This window comes from Phytophthora parasitica (assembly GCF_000247585.1).
Source record: "Phytophthora parasitica INRA-310 unplaced genomic scaffold supercont2.108, whole genome shotgun sequence".
Classification (NCBI taxonomy): Eukaryota; Oomycota; class Peronosporomycetes; order Peronosporales; family Peronosporaceae; genus Phytophthora; species Phytophthora nicotianae.
In genome coordinates this window covers 59844-78680 of record NW_008649094.1, presented here as the reverse complement: position 1 = coordinate 78680, position 18837 = coordinate 59844, and the positions used below count along the sequence as shown (strand labels likewise).

At 52.5% G+C, this 18837-nt stretch overlaps 9 protein-coding genes across 12 annotated transcripts in view; 5 read left to right on the top strand and 4 right to left on the bottom strand.

The window, feature by feature from the left end:
* Window positions 1-1671: 1671 nt before the first annotated feature.
* On the bottom strand, window positions 1672-2567 carry PPTG_24544 (hypothetical protein). Its single transcript, XM_008917622.1, has one exon. It carries the CDS (start codon window positions 2059-2061, stop codon window positions 1687-1689), a length of 375 nt encoding a protein of 124 aa, XP_008915870.1. The 5' UTR covers window positions 2062-2567; the 3' UTR covers window positions 1672-1686.
* A 578-nt stretch (window positions 2568-3145) lies between these two features.
* Window positions 3146-5121, top strand: PPTG_19404 (hypothetical protein). The gene has a single exon (XM_008917614.1). The coding sequence runs from the start codon at window positions 3408-3410 to the stop codon at window positions 4929-4931; it is 1524 nt and encodes a 507-aa protein (XP_008915862.1). The 5' UTR covers window positions 3146-3407; the 3' UTR covers window positions 4932-5121.
* On the bottom strand, window positions 5024-6117 carry PPTG_19403. 2 transcript variants are annotated; one of them, XM_008917612.1, is made up of 4 exons: window positions 6026-6117; window positions 5904-5942; window positions 5688-5816; window positions 5024-5618 (listed from the first exon to the last, which is right to left on the bottom strand). In XM_008917612.1, exons 1-4 carry the CDS (start codon window positions 6077-6079, stop codon window positions 5133-5135), a joined length of 708 nt encoding a protein of 235 aa, XP_008915860.1. In that variant the 5' UTR covers window positions 6080-6117; the 3' UTR covers window positions 5024-5132. The 2 variants fall into 2 exon arrangements, with proteins under 2 accessions (XP_008915860.1, XP_008915861.1); XM_008917613.1 differs by having other exon boundaries at window positions 5904-6117.
* PPTG_19402 (hypothetical protein) lies at window positions 6104-7889 on the bottom strand. 3 transcript variants are annotated; one of them, XM_008917609.1, is made up of 5 exons: window positions 7639-7889; window positions 7102-7576; window positions 6871-7045; window positions 6632-6801; window positions 6104-6570 (listed from the first exon to the last, which is right to left on the bottom strand). In XM_008917609.1, exons 1-5 carry the CDS (start codon window positions 7880-7882, stop codon window positions 6270-6272), a joined length of 1365 nt encoding a protein of 454 aa, XP_008915857.1. In that variant the 5' UTR covers window positions 7883-7889; the 3' UTR covers window positions 6104-6269. The 3 variants fall into 3 exon arrangements, with proteins under 3 accessions (XP_008915857.1, XP_008915859.1, XP_008915858.1); XM_008917611.1 differs by having other exon boundaries at window positions 7102-7889; XM_008917610.1 differs by having other exon boundaries at window positions 6104-6801.
* Window positions 7890-8102: 213 nt separating this feature from the next.
* Window positions 8103-9455, top strand: PPTG_19401 (hypothetical protein). The gene is made up of 3 exons (XM_008917608.1): window positions 8103-8241; window positions 8314-8583; window positions 8654-9455. Exons 1-3 carry the CDS (start codon window positions 8131-8133, stop codon window positions 9416-9418), a joined length of 1146 nt encoding a protein of 381 aa, XP_008915856.1. The 5' UTR covers window positions 8103-8130; the 3' UTR covers window positions 9419-9455.
* Window positions 9456-9586: 131 nt separating this feature from the next.
* Window positions 9587-12175, top strand: PPTG_19400 (hypothetical protein; the record flags this gene model as incomplete). The annotated part of the gene is made up of 1 exon (XM_008917607.1): window positions 9587-12175. One exon carries the CDS (start codon window positions 9587-9589, stop codon window positions 12173-12175), a length of 2589 nt encoding a protein of 862 aa, XP_008915855.1.
* Window positions 12176-12386: 211 nt separating this feature from the next.
* Window positions 12387-12902, top strand: PPTG_19399 (peptidyl-prolyl cis-trans isomerase; the record flags this gene model as incomplete). The annotated part of the gene is made up of 1 exon (XM_008917606.1): window positions 12387-12902. One exon carries the CDS (start codon window positions 12387-12389, stop codon window positions 12900-12902), a length of 516 nt encoding a protein of 171 aa, XP_008915854.1.
* A 306-nt stretch (window positions 12903-13208) lies between these two features.
* On the bottom strand, window positions 13209-16118 carry PPTG_19398 (hypothetical protein). The gene has a single exon (XM_008917605.1). It carries the CDS (start codon window positions 16102-16104, stop codon window positions 13381-13383), a length of 2724 nt encoding a protein of 907 aa, XP_008915853.1. The 5' UTR covers window positions 16105-16118; the 3' UTR covers window positions 13209-13380.
* A 171-nt stretch (window positions 16119-16289) lies between these two features.
* Window positions 16290-18837, top strand: part of PPTG_24543 (hypothetical protein) — a gene marked incomplete at both ends in the record, with an annotated part of 6477 nt that continues 3929 nt past the window's right edge. The window contains 2 exons of the mRNA XM_008917621.1: window positions 16290-16565; window positions 16635-18772. Coding sequence (XP_008915869.1) covers window positions 16290-16565; window positions 16635-18772 — 2414 coding nt within the window. The remainder of the gene's footprint in view (window positions 16566-16634; window positions 18773-18837) is intronic.

The following is an 18837-nucleotide window of genomic DNA, read 5'->3' as shown; positions in this document are numbered from 1 at the left end:
GTTCGTGGCTTGAGCAACTTGAATGTAGCCACTTCGGCGATTACTTAGAAATCGCTACACCACATCTTTCTCGGTTCGTAGGTCGTGCCAATAGTATTGCATGCCGTCAGGACCGTCAAGATTAGACTTCTTCTCGTCTGAGAAGATCACGCGGTCCCAATCGGTACATGCACGGATCATGGCCTTTGCCCACTTTCGTCGAGCTAACTTATGACTTGCCTTCAGCATAGGAGTACGTGTGCGCTTCACGAAGCTCATGAAGGGAGCGTTTTGAAGTACACGTCGCACAGTACGTACCGATACATTCAATCCTAGAGCAGCTTTCACTCCACTCGACGATCCTCCACCCTTTTTGCCTCCAAAATTATCTGTCGTTGTGTCCTTGCTGACACCTTGCTCGGTCTCCCAGTCCGCTTAGCCTTCCCATGGCGCTCCGTGTTCTTCATGAACTTGCCTACACTCGTTGCGACCGTCCCAGATGCTTGCCAATCGCAACAAATGTCCATCCAGCTTCTCGACGGCCAAGGATTGTCCCCTTTTCGACGTTAGTAAACTCGGCGCCTTTGCGCATGTTTTACTGGTCTCGTAGCAAATCTTAAACTGTCAGATGCATTGCCAACGACAGCTGAGACGCTGGGGTGTATTTCAAAGGTATTGCAAGCTTCTAGAACGCAGTAGAACAAGAGTATTGGCGGGAAATTTGCGCGCGCACAAACTTCTGGCCAGTGTCAGAGTGATGGTCACTCCTGTATCTATACAACCACGGATCGCCTTGCCAAAAAATTGTATGCTCCGATAGCTCTTCGTTTAAATAGCAATTCTACGCAGTTTTGGTATTATCTGCTTCAAATTGACCTAATTATTTGCAAAATAGTGGTCCGCACAAATTTATGGATAGCACTGTAAAGCAACATTGCCTCCAACTTAAAAATTGTATTGATAAAATCCATTGCAATGATAAAATCCATTGCAATTCACCCACCGACCCCTACATGAGCTACTACCCACCCTTCTTTCTTTTAAAATTTTTTTTTTTAAAACACTAGTTCCCAGGCAACGTGATCCCGATCGCGGACCCAACTGCGCGATGAGCTTTCCGCAAGCGAATTTAGCATAGACCTATAAAGTCGCTTTTAGGCCTCTAGATATTATTGTGAAAACCGCTTCGAATGTCTAATCCGATTACAAACCGGACCATTTAGAGGCTTAATTAGACTATGAAGCTCGGTTTTATTTATAAATCAGACCAGGTGGCAAGTATTTAGAGACGCCACCTCAGATTCCCGAGGCTATTTAAACACTGGTGTGTTCGGGTGATTTGATTTACAAATCCATCTGAACGGCCGATTTATCTCTAAGTCGGTCTGAATGTCCGATGCCTCCTCGACATTCCAAGACCAGGTCATCGCAAAAACGACGACGTGTCTAAAACAGAGACCCCTCGTGCATGCATTTCCATAGAGATTGATGAAGTTGCGGAGGCAAACCGGTCAATTACTGTTGTGAAATTACTTTGGATGACTCCTTGGTAGCAGGATATCGATGCATCCAAGCTGTGCTTGCCCGCAGGAGACAATTGAGGGCTTGCATTAGCTTCAGCTTTTCCATCGAGGGCATCTATGAATTAGCTTACACAATTCAAATTATTCGACGTTTTACCACAATTATATGTCCGTTTAAGTCCCTCTATTTTAGATTTATGCCCTGTTTTACGCGTGCAAATCGTCGGACAATCGAAGAGGTTTCACAATAATAATAACTGGAGCATTTGCACATAGTCATAACTTTTCGGTGCATCGACCTCAATATGATCCAATAGCTGGTTTTACAATAGTTGGCACAATAATAACTGCAACCGCAACAGAATTGAAAGAGCAACTCGAGAGCTCTGCAAGTTAAACAGCGCTTCGCGGTCCGTAGGTTTTTGGCGACAACGGAGATGTCTTCACAAGCCATACACCCTCTGTTACTAATCTGGATTTTGGGGCTCGCATTGTGGCGACAGCGGCTCCGCTCCGTGGCGGGTGGTGCTAACGTATGGCGAGCAGTGAGAAATCCCATCGCGGCGTAAGCTGCCCGTTGGCGCTGGCGGCCGAAACATCGTGCGCAGGAATTCTTTTAGTAGGACTGCCTGCTCCCCCCACACGGAGAGGGAAGCTCGAAAATGGATTTTCAGGGTGGAACTTGCCGTCACGACTGCTGTTGGTTGACTCCAGTCGCGACGGTCAATCTCCTGCGAGGCGTAAACGAGCCCCTATAGCATCGGCAGCAGCCCAGGCGAAGTGATGGCGATCGTCCCGCGTCGCTGCGTTGCAAGTGTCACCTTGCAGTGCAATTAGTGCTGTCGGTAAGAGACGAGTCTCATTCTGACTCCTTTGATGCTTCAGCATAATCACAGCGACCGTTATGACTGCAAAGCTGGCACAAATTTGTGCCGTTTCCACATACGTGGGGTTGCTTCTCAATCCTTCTCCACGACTGTACTCTGCCATGGCAGCATCTTCGCCTTCTCGAGGCTAGCAAAGGTTTGTCAGTCCACCCCAACGTCGTCCAAAGCGCTACATTGTCGCTGGTGGTTTCTATAAAGGAACAGAAAGACGGCCGAGACACCCCGATTGTCGAAAGAGGGTATAAAACCTTGCATATTGTATAATTGATAGAAGAAAGACAACTGAAAAACGAGCATTCGCTGCTCGAAGAAGCTTTAACGAGCCAAACCCGCAACGATGCACATGTAGATACGTTTTGGGCGATCCCCACCGACAGCAACATTAGTTCTATTGCTAAAAGTTAAGACTCACTCGGGTAAAGTTTCGGTGACGAGGAGGAACAACAGCTTCTTAAGTACATCGATCCGCAGCGACAGAGAATCTCTGCTACGATACCGTGGTCTGACGTCCGCCGTGCGTCGCGACTCGTGGTTGTATCAACGTATAAATGTTAGGAACCTGAGAGTCAAAGCTCGGTTCTTAAATTTGATTTCTTATCTATCTGAAGCACTTTCATTCCCAAGGATCCAGGACAGCAATACTTTTCTAATCGCATTAATATTGCCCCCGATAACTTATCATGTACGGCCGCGGTTGCATAATAAGGGTATTGATGAGCACAGAGACTGGCCATTTCGTGAAAGAAATGGCTCATGCAACGACCGACGATAGCTCTTGGCACAATTCGTTCAGTGGGGGATTTGGGCCGGAAGACTCGAAGCGAACTTCGGCAAAAAGCAATCGGAAAGCACTTCGTTAGGCGCTCGCTCGACTATCGCAGCGCTTTCCTACTAGTCAGTGACGTCCACTTAGCGTTAGTTAACGTGGGCCGCTCATTGCTAGTATTTACAACTCAACTCTCGCAGGGACAGCAACTGCCAAGACAGGAACCGACTCACTCGAAGTAATTCATTGCCGATGCGACAGCGTGCGAGTACCAAAACGCAGCGCCGCCTTAAGCAGCAGCAGCGCGACCCGTATGCGCTCACAGACGATGTGTACTGCGAGGCCCCGACATTCCATGTAGGCGGTCTCGTGACGGCTGTGGGGGTGGTGCAGCTTTTGGTGGCCATGGTTCTCGGCGGTTATGTGTTCGGTGGTGCGTTGCTCTTCTGCTTCGTGCTGCTGGGGGCGCTGGGCCTTGCATTACTGCACCATAGCGACCCGAAGGGCACCAAGCAAGGACTGGGACTCAAGCAGGCAATCAGCCGGCTTATGGCTCTGCGCCGCAGTGCGTTGGACTACTCGCTGACGCTGTCGATCGCACAGAGTAAGGAGTATCAGACGCAGAAGAAAGAGCTACAGATCGCAGTAGTGCCGTCAAGTCCCACGCCACAGAAGGTGGTGGCGGCAATGGCACTGAAACCGGAAGAGACTGTGAAGGCCAAGCAGAAGAGGAAGCCGACGCCTCTCGCGAGCAATGCCCCACTTGCGACGTTGAACCGCGTGGACATGAAGTCTGTGCCGACGATCATTTCGGAAGCCGCTGACGATCTGTTCATGGAGAAACCTCGAGCGAATTCGGAGCCGAAGCAGGTGCTGCGGAGTCGACCACTACTGCCGCTGAAGCCGAGAATGGAGAAACAAGCACCGGTGCAGGAGAAGAAGAAGAAAATGCAGGAGAAGACAGTGTCAGTGCTACCGAAGACGTTGGAGAAACCGGAGATAAAGACTCAGAAGCCTCGACCGCTGAAAAAATCCGAGCCGAAGGATCCCAAGGTTGCAGCCGAGAAGGAGGTGCTTCCCAAGGCTGAACCGAAAGCTGTTATTCCAGTGTTGCCCAAGGCAGAACCTGTGGAACTACCGAAGCCCAAGCCAACTGAGGTTGCTCATCCTACTGCAACTGACGACGTCGAACCGGTTGCTCCGGTTGTGGCTCCATTGCCGGTTTTCCCGGCAGTTAAGCCTTTGGTGGAAGTGGCGCGCGGTGAGCCAGCAATGGAACGGGAGCTAGTTGTGACTCGCAGAGTGCTTTTTTACTCGAACCCGAAAGTCGAGGCGGAGTTGGATCTGGAAGAGCAGGAATTGGAGCAAGAACTTGAACAAAAACAGGAACTGGAGCTCGAACACGATCCGGAAGACTTTGCTCTCTCGATAGAGGCATTCCCACCTTTGTCACCGGCAATGACACCGCAGGAACCGACGCCACTGCCTGCTGCTGACGTTCTGGAGCCAAACTTCCTTATGGACATTGAGCTGGAGCCGATCTCCAAGCCTGAGAAGAAGTTAATCTCACTAAATTCTCTGCGTCTCAAACAGGTGGACAACGCTGATCTGCGCTCGATGATGGACGAATTGGATGCGATGCAGTCGGAGCTTGACGCCGCTATGGCTCGCTGCACTTCGCTGTTGAATGGAGATGACGACAAGGAAGCGACATCCAATGCATCAACGCTGGGGTTGGAGCCGGATGGGGGAGAAGAACCAATCTTTTGCTGCTAATATTTTAGGCATGGGATCACTATGATGCACGCACTACGAGGTTTTCAGTATCTTCGGTTTTGATGCGAGTGTGTGCGTCATATTTTGTTTGGCTTTTTTATAAGAGAGAAAACAGGAAAAACAAAGAAAAATGGAGAAGTAAACGACACAATAAAAATTTTCCAAGGTCTCTGAGCCCATTCCACCACTATCGATACCCCATTATTTGTTCAGGAAGGCCATGAAGGACGAATAGGCACGCTCGAGGTCGAAGCTGAGTTGACGTGCTTGTTCTTCATCCAGTTCTTCTGAGGCGCGCATTGAGTTCATCGTACGTAGCCAGCCCTCGATCTTGTCACGACCAGCGAAGTCAGGTGGCAAACCACTAACCATAGTCAAAGAGCTCATCATCTCGCTCAGCAGCGGCTGGATCTCGTCCACAGCTCGGATATTGAGCTTGAGCACATCCATGAGCGTGATGAAGTTCTGCACGGTCTGCGCCACGTTGACCGAATCAGTCTTGCGGTTGGTCGTGTTGTGCACCACCGTAGCAGGCACACCAATGCGCACGAGACGCTCTAACGCACGTGGGCAGTCCAGTCTGTACTCGGCGATGAAGCTCTCCACGCTGTCGATGAAGCCGCCGAGGCGCAGAGCAGTCTCCGCCGTTTTGTATTGCGAGATGAGCTTCGTGCATGCCTCCGTGTACTGCAACCCATTGCACCACAGTCAGATTCATTACACAGTACCCAAAGTCCTAACTTTGAAGCTCTCAACCTCCTCAGGTGTGATGGCATCGCGAACGTAGGCAGCTTCCAAATGCTCCGTGGTCTTGAAAATGGCGAACAGGTCTGCCAGGTCCTCGTACTTGCGTCGATCTTTCGTGTCAGCCCAGAGCTTGATTTCCTGTCGTCAAAAGCGTATATACCAGTAATTAGAAGAAAATAGGAGGTTTACGAGGCGACAATGCAGACATCTCGCGTGGACACGTACTCGGATTTGTTGCGGCGGTGGGGGTGCCAAGTAAGGCGCCTGCGTAGTGGTGAGAGAATTACAAAACGGAGATGAAGAGCTATACATTAAAGGGAGTGGGTACAAGTATCAAAGAAGCGCACGCTGGACGAGGACGGTGGCTGCGGCAAATTCCCGAAGGTGTAGGAAGACGCCATGTTCGACTCTGGTGTCTTCCTGAAAAGTGTCAAGTTTCTTAAGGATTTGGATTGATCCAATCAAAAGGCGTGTCCAACGCTATTTCGACCACTCATAGGACAGCATGGTACTCAAAGTTGAACGTTGTGGTTGAACGCGTTGTAGCATTACCACGCCATCTTTTGGGGATGGTGTTCACTATTGTAGAATTTAGACGATCTCGTCGGGTGTGGCATCGATGAGCTTTTGGATCTGGAACTGCTTCTCCACGATCGGCCTCACATCATCCACGTCTACGAGGCTTTCTAGGAATGGCAGCAGATTCAGCAGCTCGGCGTCCGCTTCGTCGTCATACCATGTCTCGATGGGGATGCCGTTGTTCACCTGATACCCGAACGCGTGCGGTGAGTTGTCCACCAGCAAGACCTTCGACAAGTCACGCCCGAGGACATTGAGGTCCTTTAGATAGTTGCCGAAAACGTCAAGACAGTCGTCTCGGTACAGTCGGTACCTGCAGAGCAGCGAGCATGTGAGTCACTGCTACCAAATAGCATTAATTGTCATCTACGTACTTGATGAGATTGCGGTGCGGGTCCAGCATGTTCATGAGTTTCTCGGCGTACACCTTGTGGGATGCGGTGAACACCACGATCTCAAAGAGCTTGGACACGCGCTTGAGGAAGTATTCCATGTGCGGGCGCTTCTTCACGTTGACTATGTACTCTACGCCGTTGAATGTGACCTGCTCGGCGAGCAACACGATGAGTCAGCCTAGAGTCCACAAGCACCAACAGTAGCAGACTGAACGAACCGGGAACTGCATGTGTGGGTTTTTCACTTCATCCACGCTACAATGCACGAGGGTCTCGTCCAAGTCCAACACCAGGCAGATTTTGGGCGCGTTGCGTGACTTCTCTGGCAGTGAAATGGGTCGTTTACCCTCCACAATATCCTCGTACTTCGGCAGAGTCTTCATGAAGTAGAACCTGCAATATCGAGAGCATGTCAGTCAGTATCGATAAGGTACAGTTGCAACTCGTACGGGTTGAACTCCTGTTCGGGAGCTGTGGTGTCTTCATCGTCCTGCTCCTCTGTTTCAACCGACTCCTCCTCTTCTGCAGCTTCCTCCTCTATTTTCTCCTCAGGCTGTGTCGTGTGTGCAAACTTTGACTCCAGTCTTGTTCGAGCATTGGGAGGAGACGTACTAGTCGACCGCGATACTCTTGGTAACTTCAATGCCGGCGAGAACAGCTCGTCGTTGGCTTCTTCATTGGCACTGGTGTCCGCACTTTCCTCCTCCTTCTCATCTTGTTTGCCATTAGGGGACGATGCCGAGTCATAATTGAGAGTACGCGCCTTCTTTGCCCTCGGCTTCTTCTCGTCCTTATCATTTTGGTCGTATTCCTCCAACAACTTCCGAGGCGAAAAGAACTGTTCCTCTTCTTTAGACCCGGGAGCGTTCCCATCGCACATATCGAACGGTGACGCATGTGTGGCCTTGGTGGACTTGCTGGTCTCTGCGTGATAAGGGATAGCTGAGTTAAGTGCAGTAGGATTGTTATTGGAGCTTCTTATGTACCTGCCGCCTGGGTGTGCTGGCGCTTCATGGGTGTGGAGGCGATGGGCGAGAGCGGATCAGCGTAGTGCCCCTGTTGCGGCGACTGCTGTTTGCTTTTGCGATTCTTGCGGCGCTGTCGCTTACGCTTGCGGTTCGCATCATGGGCTTCGGTTGCCATGCCGTTTCTGCTGGCTCGGCTCGAACTTACGCCTAACGACCAGACAACAATATGCAATTGTATTTTTCCTAAGACGCAGTTGGACATTTGTTAGGAGAAATAATGAAATGAAATGATTTATAGATGTGTTTTAGGAGAAATGGTGTGTTGTAGGTGCAATTCAAAATTTCGCGCGTCATTTTAAAAATATGGCAAGGTCAAGTTGAAGCCATTTTTGGCTCTCGTCTTATGACGAGTTGAGGACGTGGGCAAGTGGTGGGTATTAATATGCAGCTACCGAAAGATCCACGTTTCATTCGAGGCGCAGCAGCGGACGGAGAGGAAGCGGACGGGGGATGAGTTCGGACAAGTCTCGTGGAGTTGGCGTTATGCTGCAGCGCCGCCGAATGGTGTGGCTGCAGCACAAGCGCAAGCTGCAGTATCAGATCATGTGTCGTGTGCACAAGGTGCGTGAAGCCATTTGCAAAGCACTGACAGAAGTGAACACTGACGCTTATAGTGGTGTGTGAATTAATCAGCAACTGGCGTCCCCTGACGATGTGTACGAACAGCACGAGCAGCGATTCCTGGGGCTGCTGCAGAAGCTACTGGACATTCGCAAGAGTTTGGAACACTACCGCACGACGGCTCTCCCCGTGTACTGCTCTTCATGTGCCAGTCTCGGCGCGGACGTGTGGTGTGTTGTGAGTGTGGATGCTGTCGGCAAGGGAGCCGACGCAGAGAAGTTTCGACATGCCATGTGCGCTATTAACGAGACTAAGGAGGCCAAGAACCACTTCTTCAATGCGGTGCGTTGTACGTGCGCTGAGTTAAGGAGGAACGACACAGACTAATTGAAAATTTGTTACCGCTGTGCAGGATGCAGTGTTGTCAGGAGCAGTGCGCTTCCTGGATATCCACATCAACGCAATGAAGTCGGTCCAGTCGCAGATCTCCCATCGTAAGAATGTCAAGCTCGAGTTCGACCGGTACGAACAAAAACTCAGCAGGCTGCGGAAACGAAAAGATGCTGGAACGGCTCCGCAGCGGTTGGAACGCAACGAACAGAAGCTGCAAAAGGCTCGAATGGCGCTGCAGACCGTGACCTTTGATCTGTATCGAGTATTTGCCAAATACGAGAGCGAGCGGGATACCATGCTGAACGGCGAGTTGGAAATGGTGCGCCAGGTGATGCATAACTTCTATGCCAAGAATGCAGAGGCTACGAATTTCTCCATTCGTGGAGAGGTTGATCGCAGCGTGGTGGACGCTCGAGCCGAGCAGCTCTTCAAGAGTATGGTAGATAAAGAGGTAGAGCAGGATGCTCTCAAACTGCTTCCTTCAAGCTGCGTCAGCGATAATGCGCCTCCGGCTTTGACTCTCGCTGCTGATGGCGCTCCATCCAGTCCTAGCACTCTCGTACCAGCCAAGCCGGTTTCTACAATGCTTGCATCACCAACTTCCAGCCCCAGCGGGGAAAAACAGACCCCAACGCACTCGACACATTCGAGTTCAGGACCGGAGCGAGAAATCATTGAGGAGGACGAACTTAGTGAAAAGCTCAGGACCATCCAGCTCTCACGGCCTTCGATTCAGCCTGTGAAGGTCTATCGGATGGGAAGACCGGCACCAACTCCCGAGTAAGCACCGAATAATAAAGTCCATGCAAGCTCATTTATCCATCAGGACCAGTTGTCGCTGGACACGTTGTGGGAGTGTCCTCGTTGAAGTTTATGTGACAGAGATGGGCATCTGTTAAACTCGCATTCAGTGCGAATCGGCGTCTGTCACCCCATTTCTCTTTCTACCACAATGGCCCCAACTTCTGCTGTTGTCTCTGCACAGACCGCCGGAGAGACTAAAACCACTGCATCCATGAATGCGTCCAAGGCGGCGTTCGTGGCGGATAACGACGGCGCGTACGGATACGGCGGGGGAGCGACGTTACGGATCGACGAGATGCGTAAGAACGAGTTCCGCCACATGCAGGGAAGCGTGTACTTGGACCACGCGGGCGCAACAATATATTCGCAGACGCAGCTGGACGCAACATTCCAGGAGCTCCAAGGCGGATTGTTTACTAACCCGCACAGCGCAATTGGCGGCGCCCAAGTAGGGTCGACAACTGCGAAAATTGAGAGCGTACGGCGCCGAGTGTTGGCATTTTTCTCGGCGAGTGAGGAAAAGTACACATTGATCTTTACATCGGGAGCGACGGCGGCGCTGAAACTGGTCGGTGAGAGTTTTCCATGGACAAAGGAGAGCACGTTCGCTTACTCCATGGACTCACACACCAGTGTGCTTGGAATTCGAGGGTATGCTGCAGCAAAAGGATCGTCGATACAGTGTGTTGAGCTGAGCGAGCTTGAGGAAATAGAGAGAGATGAGCAAGTCTCCGCTGAATCTACTTGCTGTTTTACTGAGACTACTCCCATGAGTCTGTTTGCCTTTCCTGCGGAGTGCAACTTTAGCGGAGTGCGGCATTCTCTTTGCCTTGTGGACCAAATTCGAGCTGGGTGTTGGAACCCTTCAACCGAAAGCGTATCGATGAAGAAATGGCTCGTGTTGGTCGATGCAGCCAAGTACGTGGGAACGCATCGACTCGATCTCTCAACGTACCATCCGGACTTCGTGGTGCTCTCATTCTACAAGATATTTGGCTATCCAACGGGGTTGGGCGCCTTGATCGTCCGAAAAGCTGCACTATCGTCGTTGAAAAGGGAATACCAAGGTGGAGGCACGATCCAGAGCATTTTGGCAGGTCGAAACTATGCCATTCCACGTGGATTGGACGGCAGCGGCGATGCAAGCGCTCGTTTTGCTGATGGTACGCAGTCGTTCCTGTCGATTCTTGCTCTGCGCCACGGTATCGAGCAAGTCGGAAAACTTGGCATGGCGAGCATTTCAGCTCACACAGCTGCATTACGAACGCTGCTTGTCGACAAGCTCATAGGTCTTAAGCATTGGAATGGACGCCCAGTTTGCGAGATTTATGGCAATAGTAGTGGTAAGACACATTCAGAACAGCAAGGTCCGATCGTTGCGTGCAATTACCTACGCGCAGACGGCAGCTACGTCGGATACAGCGAAGTCCACAAACTCGCAGAGATTCACAATATTCACTTGCGGACAGGATGCTTCTGCAATCCCGGCGCGTGTCAGTATTACCTCGGTCTGAAGGAGTCGGACTTGGTGTCGAATATTGCTGCTGGTCATGTCTGTGGAGACGACATTGATTTGATAAATGGTCTGCCTACTGGTGCCGTTCGCTTGTCTCTGGGATATATGACGACGTTTGAAGACATTGAAGCGTTTGTGGAGTTCACCTTCAAATACTTTGTTTGCAGGACGGCACCAACTGAGGTGGCCAATACTATAACGCCGTCTTCGCCAATCTTCTCATCGTCTCTACCTAGAGTTCCCCATCTCTCCAAGATCACACTATTCCCGATCAAGTCTTGCGCGGGGATGGTCCTCAACGCGTGGCCTGTTGGAACGAGGGGCCTACTATTCGACCGAGAATTCGCGATCGTGGATGTGTCCACGGGTACTGCTTTGACACTGAAGACACTTCCAGAACTGTGCTTCTTGCACCCCATTATCGATCTTGGACGCGAGACGCTGACGATATCCTATCGCAAACCGGACAGCTCTGAGTTCCAACTACCCACAACGATGCCGTCGTCTTCTGAATCTCCTCCATCGCCACCATTCACTATACCTCTACGCGCTGATATCTCCATGACAAAGCACCAAGATGAAGGCAATCCACGTAGCATGCGTGTTTGCACTGACAGCTGCAAGGGGCAAGATGTCGGCGCAGACGTTTCTCGATGGCTAAGTTCGTGTCTAGGTCGGCAATGCGCGCTCGTTCGAGTGTCCAGCAACCACCTCCGACCGTCTCAAGCACATCGACCCAAGACGCATAGCACTACAAAGCAACAGTCTGATATTCAGGGCCCCGAAGTTTCCAACAATGACTCCCGTCCTGCGTCCATCGGGTTTGCTAACCAGGCCCAGTATCTTCTCATCTCGCGCCAGAGCATCATGCATTTCAACGCGGTACTCGGATCCGTCGACACGTCCATGAGCATCAGTGAGGACGCTTTTCGTGCCAACCTCATCGTGGACGGATGCGCCGAGTCCTTCGAGGAGGACAAGTGGAAGCACATTCGCATTGGCAGCAGCAGCTTCGACGTCTCGGGCCCATGCAGCCGCTGTAGCGTCATCAATCTCGACCCGCACACAGGCACGTTCCGCCGACAGCCTCTCCAGGTGTTATCCAGCTATAGGCGGCAGCGCAGCAGCATCTACTTCGGCCAGTTCCTTACCGCAACACCTCCGACTGCTGTTGAGACCGTGTGGCTGCGTAGTGGGGATCAAGTTGAAGTCGTCAGATGAGGCTGGCTATCCTGTGATAATGCATCTCCCCTCGAAAACAGTCATCAATTTCCAAAGTCTCGGTATCTTTTGCGAGGTTTTTTGTCTCTTACATTTGACAAGAGGTTTTTCACTTACGTACGTGCCTCCCCCTCATAAGGATACCAACCAGCGGAGCCACTCGCGTATTCCCCACGTCGCAAGCAAGACCCAAAGAGATTCTAACATCAAGATGCCGAACCCGCAGGTATTTTTCGACATGACCGTTGGCGGTGCCCCCGCTGGCCGCATCACGTTCGAGCTGTTCGCCGACAAGGTGCCTAAGACGGCTGAGAACTTCCGCGCTCTGTGCACGGGCGAGAAGGGCGTGGGACGCTCGGGCAAGCCGCTGCACTACAAGGGCAGCGCCTTCCACCGTGTTATCCCGAACTTCATGTGCCAGGGCGGTGACTTCACCCGCGGCAACGGCACGGGCGGTGAGTCCATCTACGGCGAGAAGTTCCCGGATGAGAACTTCCTCCTCAAGCACAAGGGCGAGGGCATCCTGTCCATGGCCAACGCCGGCCCCAACACGAACGGCTCGCAGTTCTTCATCTGCACGGTCGAGACCTCGTGGCTGGACGGCAAGCACGTCGTTTTCGGCCGCGTCGTGGAAGGCATGGACGTGGTCAAGGCCATCGAGTCTGTGGGCTCGCAATCGGGCCAGACCAAGAAGCCCGTGGTCGTTGCCAACTGTGGCGAGCTGTAAGCGGCCTAGCTGCAAATTCAATTCGCTACGAGCGGCCTGGTTGATTGCTGAGTGACCAGCTACGACGGCGTCTGCTTATTCGATGCAGTACAGATGCGCCTGCTTCACAACGATAATTAAACGGATGCTTGTTCCCCTTCCTTTTCGCTTCTTTTCTTTCTTGACCATGCTTCGTTGCCGTGCCTTGCCATGCTCTTGTCTCGCTCGTGGTGTTGCCATAGCTGTCGCAGTCTCCGACCGATCTTTTTCGCCGCGCGCCAGATGGCTTCAGAGGGAAAGCGTACAGACGCTGCGAACGAGATTCATCGAAGCCCGAACTGTTGCTGCAGGTTTGACATTGCAGCGAGTCTTTATTTGCAGAGGTAGAGCGAAGCCGACTACAACATGTAGTAGTATATGCGTGTATCAACTGTATGGGGAATGCAATCAGCACTTTAACGTTAACATGTAAAGATGGAGACGAAAGTTGAGGTGTTCATCACCTCCTCGCGCGCTGTGGCTCGTTCTTGACTAGGACTTCCCCATCGAAGACAACAGGGACAGCGGAGACCGCATTGTTCGCATTGCTGCGAGTCCGGCGTTTCTTGCGTTGATGTGTGCCATCGTGTTCTCGAAGAGCGGCGAGTTGCTGCTCTAGATCCATCGGCGCGTCTTCCGTGAGATCGAAGACTTCGCCTTCTGCTTCAGCCTGCTCTATCCGATGCGTGATGGCTTCCTCGATTGACATAGATCCCTCGATCTGAATCTCCTCGTCTTCTGCCTGAGCTCCGTCTTTGGCGGGGGCAAACATGCGCACAACACGCCGAACTGGCGCAGCGAAGTCGGCACACACATACGCGTCTTCCTTCTCACCATCGAAGAACGAGTCGTCCGCTGCTACTGCCTTCTGCGTGACTTCGTGGATGTCATCGTAGAGCGTCGCCTCCATCGTGTCTTCAGCAATGAACCGGACAACAGCCACGATGTCATTCGTCTGCCCCATTCGTAACACACGACCAATAGCCTGCTGCTCCAGTGTACTGGCCTGCATGGGACTGAATCCAACCGGGTCTAAGAAAATAACGTGCGATGCCACCTGCAAGTTGATACCAGACGCACTAGTGAGTGAGTTCAAGATGAGGACCTGGATGTCTCCACTGTGGAATGATGCAACGTGAGCAGACTTCGTCTCGCTCGACTGATGCTGGAGGAACACTGCACTCGAAACATTGGCAAGACGAAGCGCCTTATCCACAACTCGCAGAGCGTGATCCCACATCGTAAACACCACGACTTTTATCGTTGACAGGCGGCTTAAGTACTGCACAAGGGCAGATATTTTGCTGCCGTACGCTGGCATCTTCGCGATGGCCTCGTCTTCGCGAATCTTTTCCGAGTTGATGAGCGCTACGCACTCTGTTACCTGCTTGAGCTGCTCTTCAACGACCGCGCGGGCACGTGGACACCGTTCATTGAGCGTGGACTCCATTGTCTTGGCGAGTTTCTCCACCTTGTCCATTGTGCCGAAATGTTTCAGTATGTAGTCTGCAATTTCGCCCTGATGGTAAAATAGCAGCTCCGTCGGCTCTGGCATTTCATCCCCGTACGGATAATGCTTGTACAACATGCGGAAGCCGGCATCAGTCTCTCCGTTATCATTGAAGAATCTGCTTAAGCCAGAGCTCTCCATATCGTCGAGACAGTCCTTGACAGTGACGTACGCGTTGGAGTGAATTGCTCGACAGATTGCCACTGTGTTCCGCGTCGCAGCTTCCATCAGATCCACTTCTTTTTTACGCTTAGTAGCCACAGTTAGCTGCCGGTTTAAGTGGTAACTCTCATCGCGAAATACTTCACTGGGACTTTTGATTTTGACCAGCGTTGGCGCTGCAGTGTCCTTAGAACTGTTCTGCTTGCCACCACGTTCGCGCTCGAGTATCCGATCAGAGATGCCTGCGTGCACACAAGTTTGTCGTGCGGCCTTGTACTCCCCTGACCACAGCATTCCCGAGCCAGCATCCTTGCCAGTCTTTGATGCGTCATCTGGAACAACTCTGTCGGCTACACCCTCTTTGCCACCAGCAGCCACTACATCCACATCTCCCAGGGCGAACAAGTCGTACTCAGACTGCTTCTCTGCTAGTGCCCACTCAATTTTGTACAACAACAACTCCTTCGGATGCAGCTTGACTGGGATGTACGTTTCGTCCACCTTGATTTTATCCGTGATCGCTTGTTGCTTCACCTGCGCGCAATTGCGCAGATAGAGTTTTCGCTTGATCTCGTCAAAGGCAGGATCATGCGGCAGTAGACGCAACCGCTTAAATCCTAGCAGTTGGTTGTTAGCGTATATCGACTCGGCCTTGCCTGGGAACGGAGTCGCAGTAATTAGCCACACGTTCAGGCACCGGTGTGTGAGCTGAATGAAGCAGTCTCTTGCGCTCTTTCCAGGCAGCACCAAGTCTTGTACTTCTTCGAAAATCACACGTCGCCACGGCTTCTGCGGCAGATGCAGCAGCGTCACCCACAGGGGACCACAATAGGCCTTGTGGACGAACTTGGCAGCTTCTTCGTACTCCTGCAGAGCAATGGGGTCCACGTGCAGCGGTTTTCCTCTGCTACCAATCTCTATTGGATAGAGCTTCCCGTACTGATAGTAGTGGTTCCTTGACTTGACAGCTTCTTCCACGCCTACGAGCACCAGCATGCGATTGGAGATATTCGCTCTGGCCGCGGGGTTCTCCACCAGCTCCATATACTGCCTCAGTCCCAGCACAACGTCGATCTCTCCGTCCTTGACAAACTTGCTCACTTCATGCTTCCACTGGGCCAGCAAATGTGACGGCGCTATGAGCAAGTTGGCACCGGCAGCGTAGTCTCTCGGCTCTCCGGCGATCAGCGCCAGCATCGTAGCTGTTTTACCCATTCCAATAGCGTCCGCCAATGCTCCTCCCTTGGAGAAATAGTCGAGCATGCCGAAGTTGAACTTGGCCACGTCCTCGTCGCGTGCCTCAATCTGCAGCATGCGGTGCAGTGAGCGGCGCTGGTGCTCGTACAGCGGCATGTCTTCGCGGAAGGCCGCAGGCGTGGGCTCCTCCGGAGCCGTCAGTGGCAGGAATGGTACTTTGAACTGCACATCCTCCGCCACGCGCTTGCAAGGGCTTGATCCCACGAACGCCTCGATGGACACCTGCGTGATGGGCTTGGGCTTGGATCGACCCATGGCGGAAGGTAGTTTCGAATGTTTTTGGCGGGAGTGTCCTCTACCTTTGTGTGGCATACATCATACATTTTGTATCTTTAGTTATCTGGTGACAACCAATGTGTCCGTGTCTATACCGTCACCGAACGTGCACGTGGCAAGGCCTGGACCTTCATTCCGCTATCCAGAACCGAGAAGTGCAGGCCATGGAGAGGAAGGCGCCGCCGCCGCGAGGCTTTGGCGGGCCCCCCGTCGCCAACGGCGCGCAACCGCAGCCGTTCGCGCGTCGGAATGGGCCCCCAGGCGCTTTCGGAGCGCCCCCCGTCGCTGAAACTACCGAGCTGACCGCTCCCCCTCCGCCACCGCAGCAGCCTCACCCACCACAGTCTTTCGGGTTCCCAGCGGCGCGAGGACCCGTCAACACTAGCGTGAGTGCTAACAGACGCGGATGGAAACCAGGGCGCGTCGGAGGACGTCATGACGTACGTTTAAACGCAGATTTAATGGCGGGTTTATTGAAAATAAGAGACTGATATGTGTTTTTTCTACAGTCACCGCTGTACGGCAATCACCGCAAGCGCCCACCGTCTTCATCCATGGACAGTAATGTGAGCTGGAGTGGCAGTGAGATCGAGTCGATAGGCGGCTTTGGTGGCGCGCACAGCGAGCAGGAGCAGGTGTCGAGACTGAGCTGGGCCTCGTCCGTTGCAGCCAAGGATGAAGCTCCAAAAGCACCACAACAAGACCTTGCTTCAGCAGCGTCGCTATTTGTAGCGCCAGAGGTACAGCATCAACGAACTCCACCGCCTGCTGCTGCTAGTGGAGAGCAGGAGACGAAACAGGCGGCTCGAAGTGAAAGTACGATGAACATCCAGCCGCCGAAGACTCCGATGGGCAAGCCGACGCAGGATACTGATGGAGAAATTAGTGCCGTACAGCGCGTTCGCATGGAGTTATCATCGCACGCGAGCACCCGCGCTGGGTCTCGCACCAACAGCTCGGAAAACGTGTTTGCTAGTACGATTCCTCCTGTGTATGATGAAGAAAAGAGCGGTCCGCAGTCGTGCCCTTCGACGTTCAACAACACGAAGCAGCCTCAATTTTCGATCGACAAGCTCCGTCAATTGCGCAGTAACGAACTGGTCGCGTCCAAGCTGTTGCCCACACGTCAAAGTGTCAACAGCCTTATGGGTTACGTGCGAGAGCTGCAATTGTCTGAAGCTACTCTGCGTAAGCAGCTGGTGAAAACGAAGCAGCATACGGAGGAAGAACTATCTCAATCGTTATCGAAGGTGAGCGAGTTGGAGCGAACCATGATGGAGGTGGAAAGAGACCGCGAAATGGCACGACGGAAGCTGGAGGAGCAGGAAAAGCTTATTCGCGACCTCGCAGCCAAGTTGAAGCAAGTGGAGGCAGTTAAAGCAAAGGTCAACGCATCCTCCAGTGTTGATGAGCTCCCTCCCATCGCTGAAGAAAGTCAAGCGGTCACCGAGAAGACTGTGCCAGCTGAGGAGAAAGAACCCGGAACACCGGATATGCCTCCTCTAGCGCCATCTCCCTCTGCCCAACCACCTCCCACGCAGCGAGATCAGGCTCCACTGACTCCTGTTCAGCCAAAGGATAGCAGCCGTGCAGCTCAGTTTGGACTTGCGTCACCTCGGTCACCGAACCAACCGCTTTGGGATCCTTGGGCTTCGGGAGGTGCGACTCCCATGAAGAACCTTCCGCCTGTGTTCACAATCGGGTCGACCAGTTTGGATCCAGCGGTAGCTTCATCCACATCGGCTGCTCCAACGTCCGCGGCCGACGCAACGACGACTGCTCCCGAATACGAGCTTAAATCAGTGCTGATGTCTCCGCGCCGTGATCAGGGCCAGGATGAAGCTTCCGAAACTGGAGACGCTGTTGAACCGGTGAAACAGAATGAATCTGCTGTGGCTGCGCAACAGGAGTTTGCAGCACAGTATCCTGGAGCAGTGTTTAATGTTGAAGCAATGCCGTCACCACCATACCCGCAGCATGAAAACTTGTCTTCGGCAGAAACGCAAGATGGAGAGTACGGCGCGCAGAGCCAAGAAAAAGTTCCCCTTATGAAGTCTCCTGTACAAGTTGTCCCTATGGCTATGGCTCCTACTGTCACGGTGGCTCCGGTCGATGACAATTCATTCGATCAGCAAGAAGCGAGTTATGTTTCTGCAGAGGGTACAAATGGTGCTGAGTGGAACGTAGTCCATGATCTGCACGTTATGCAGCCACCTGTAGCTTCATTTCCACCACCTGCGGAAGCTGACCCAGTTGGCGATGCGGCCAAAACGATCGATGAGAACGTGACTCCTGCTGTTCCTCCTAGTTTTGCCGATCAAGCTACTATTTCACCGCCACCGCAAGCTATGAGTGAAAATTCCGCTCTGGACTTAGCTACGCCATACAACGAGAGTACCCAGACTGCGCAATCTGAGCAAACGCCGACCGCCGACGGAGAAAATGTTGCTACTACTATGTCCAGCTCTCCGCCACTAGGTTCTGCTTCTTTCCAGCCTCCCCCGATGTCTGGAGATCAGCCTCCTCGTCCAGCTTCGCCAGCTAAAACGGAGAGCAAGAAAGTAGCTGCAGAGCCAGTCTCTTTGGAGACCTTGTTGGTTGATTTCTTCACGGAGGTAGACAAGAAACGCCTGAAGATGGCAAAGGTGTACGGAAAGAGATACGCGGGCCGTGAGAAGTGGCTGTTCGCTGAGCTCACGAAGCGATACGGCG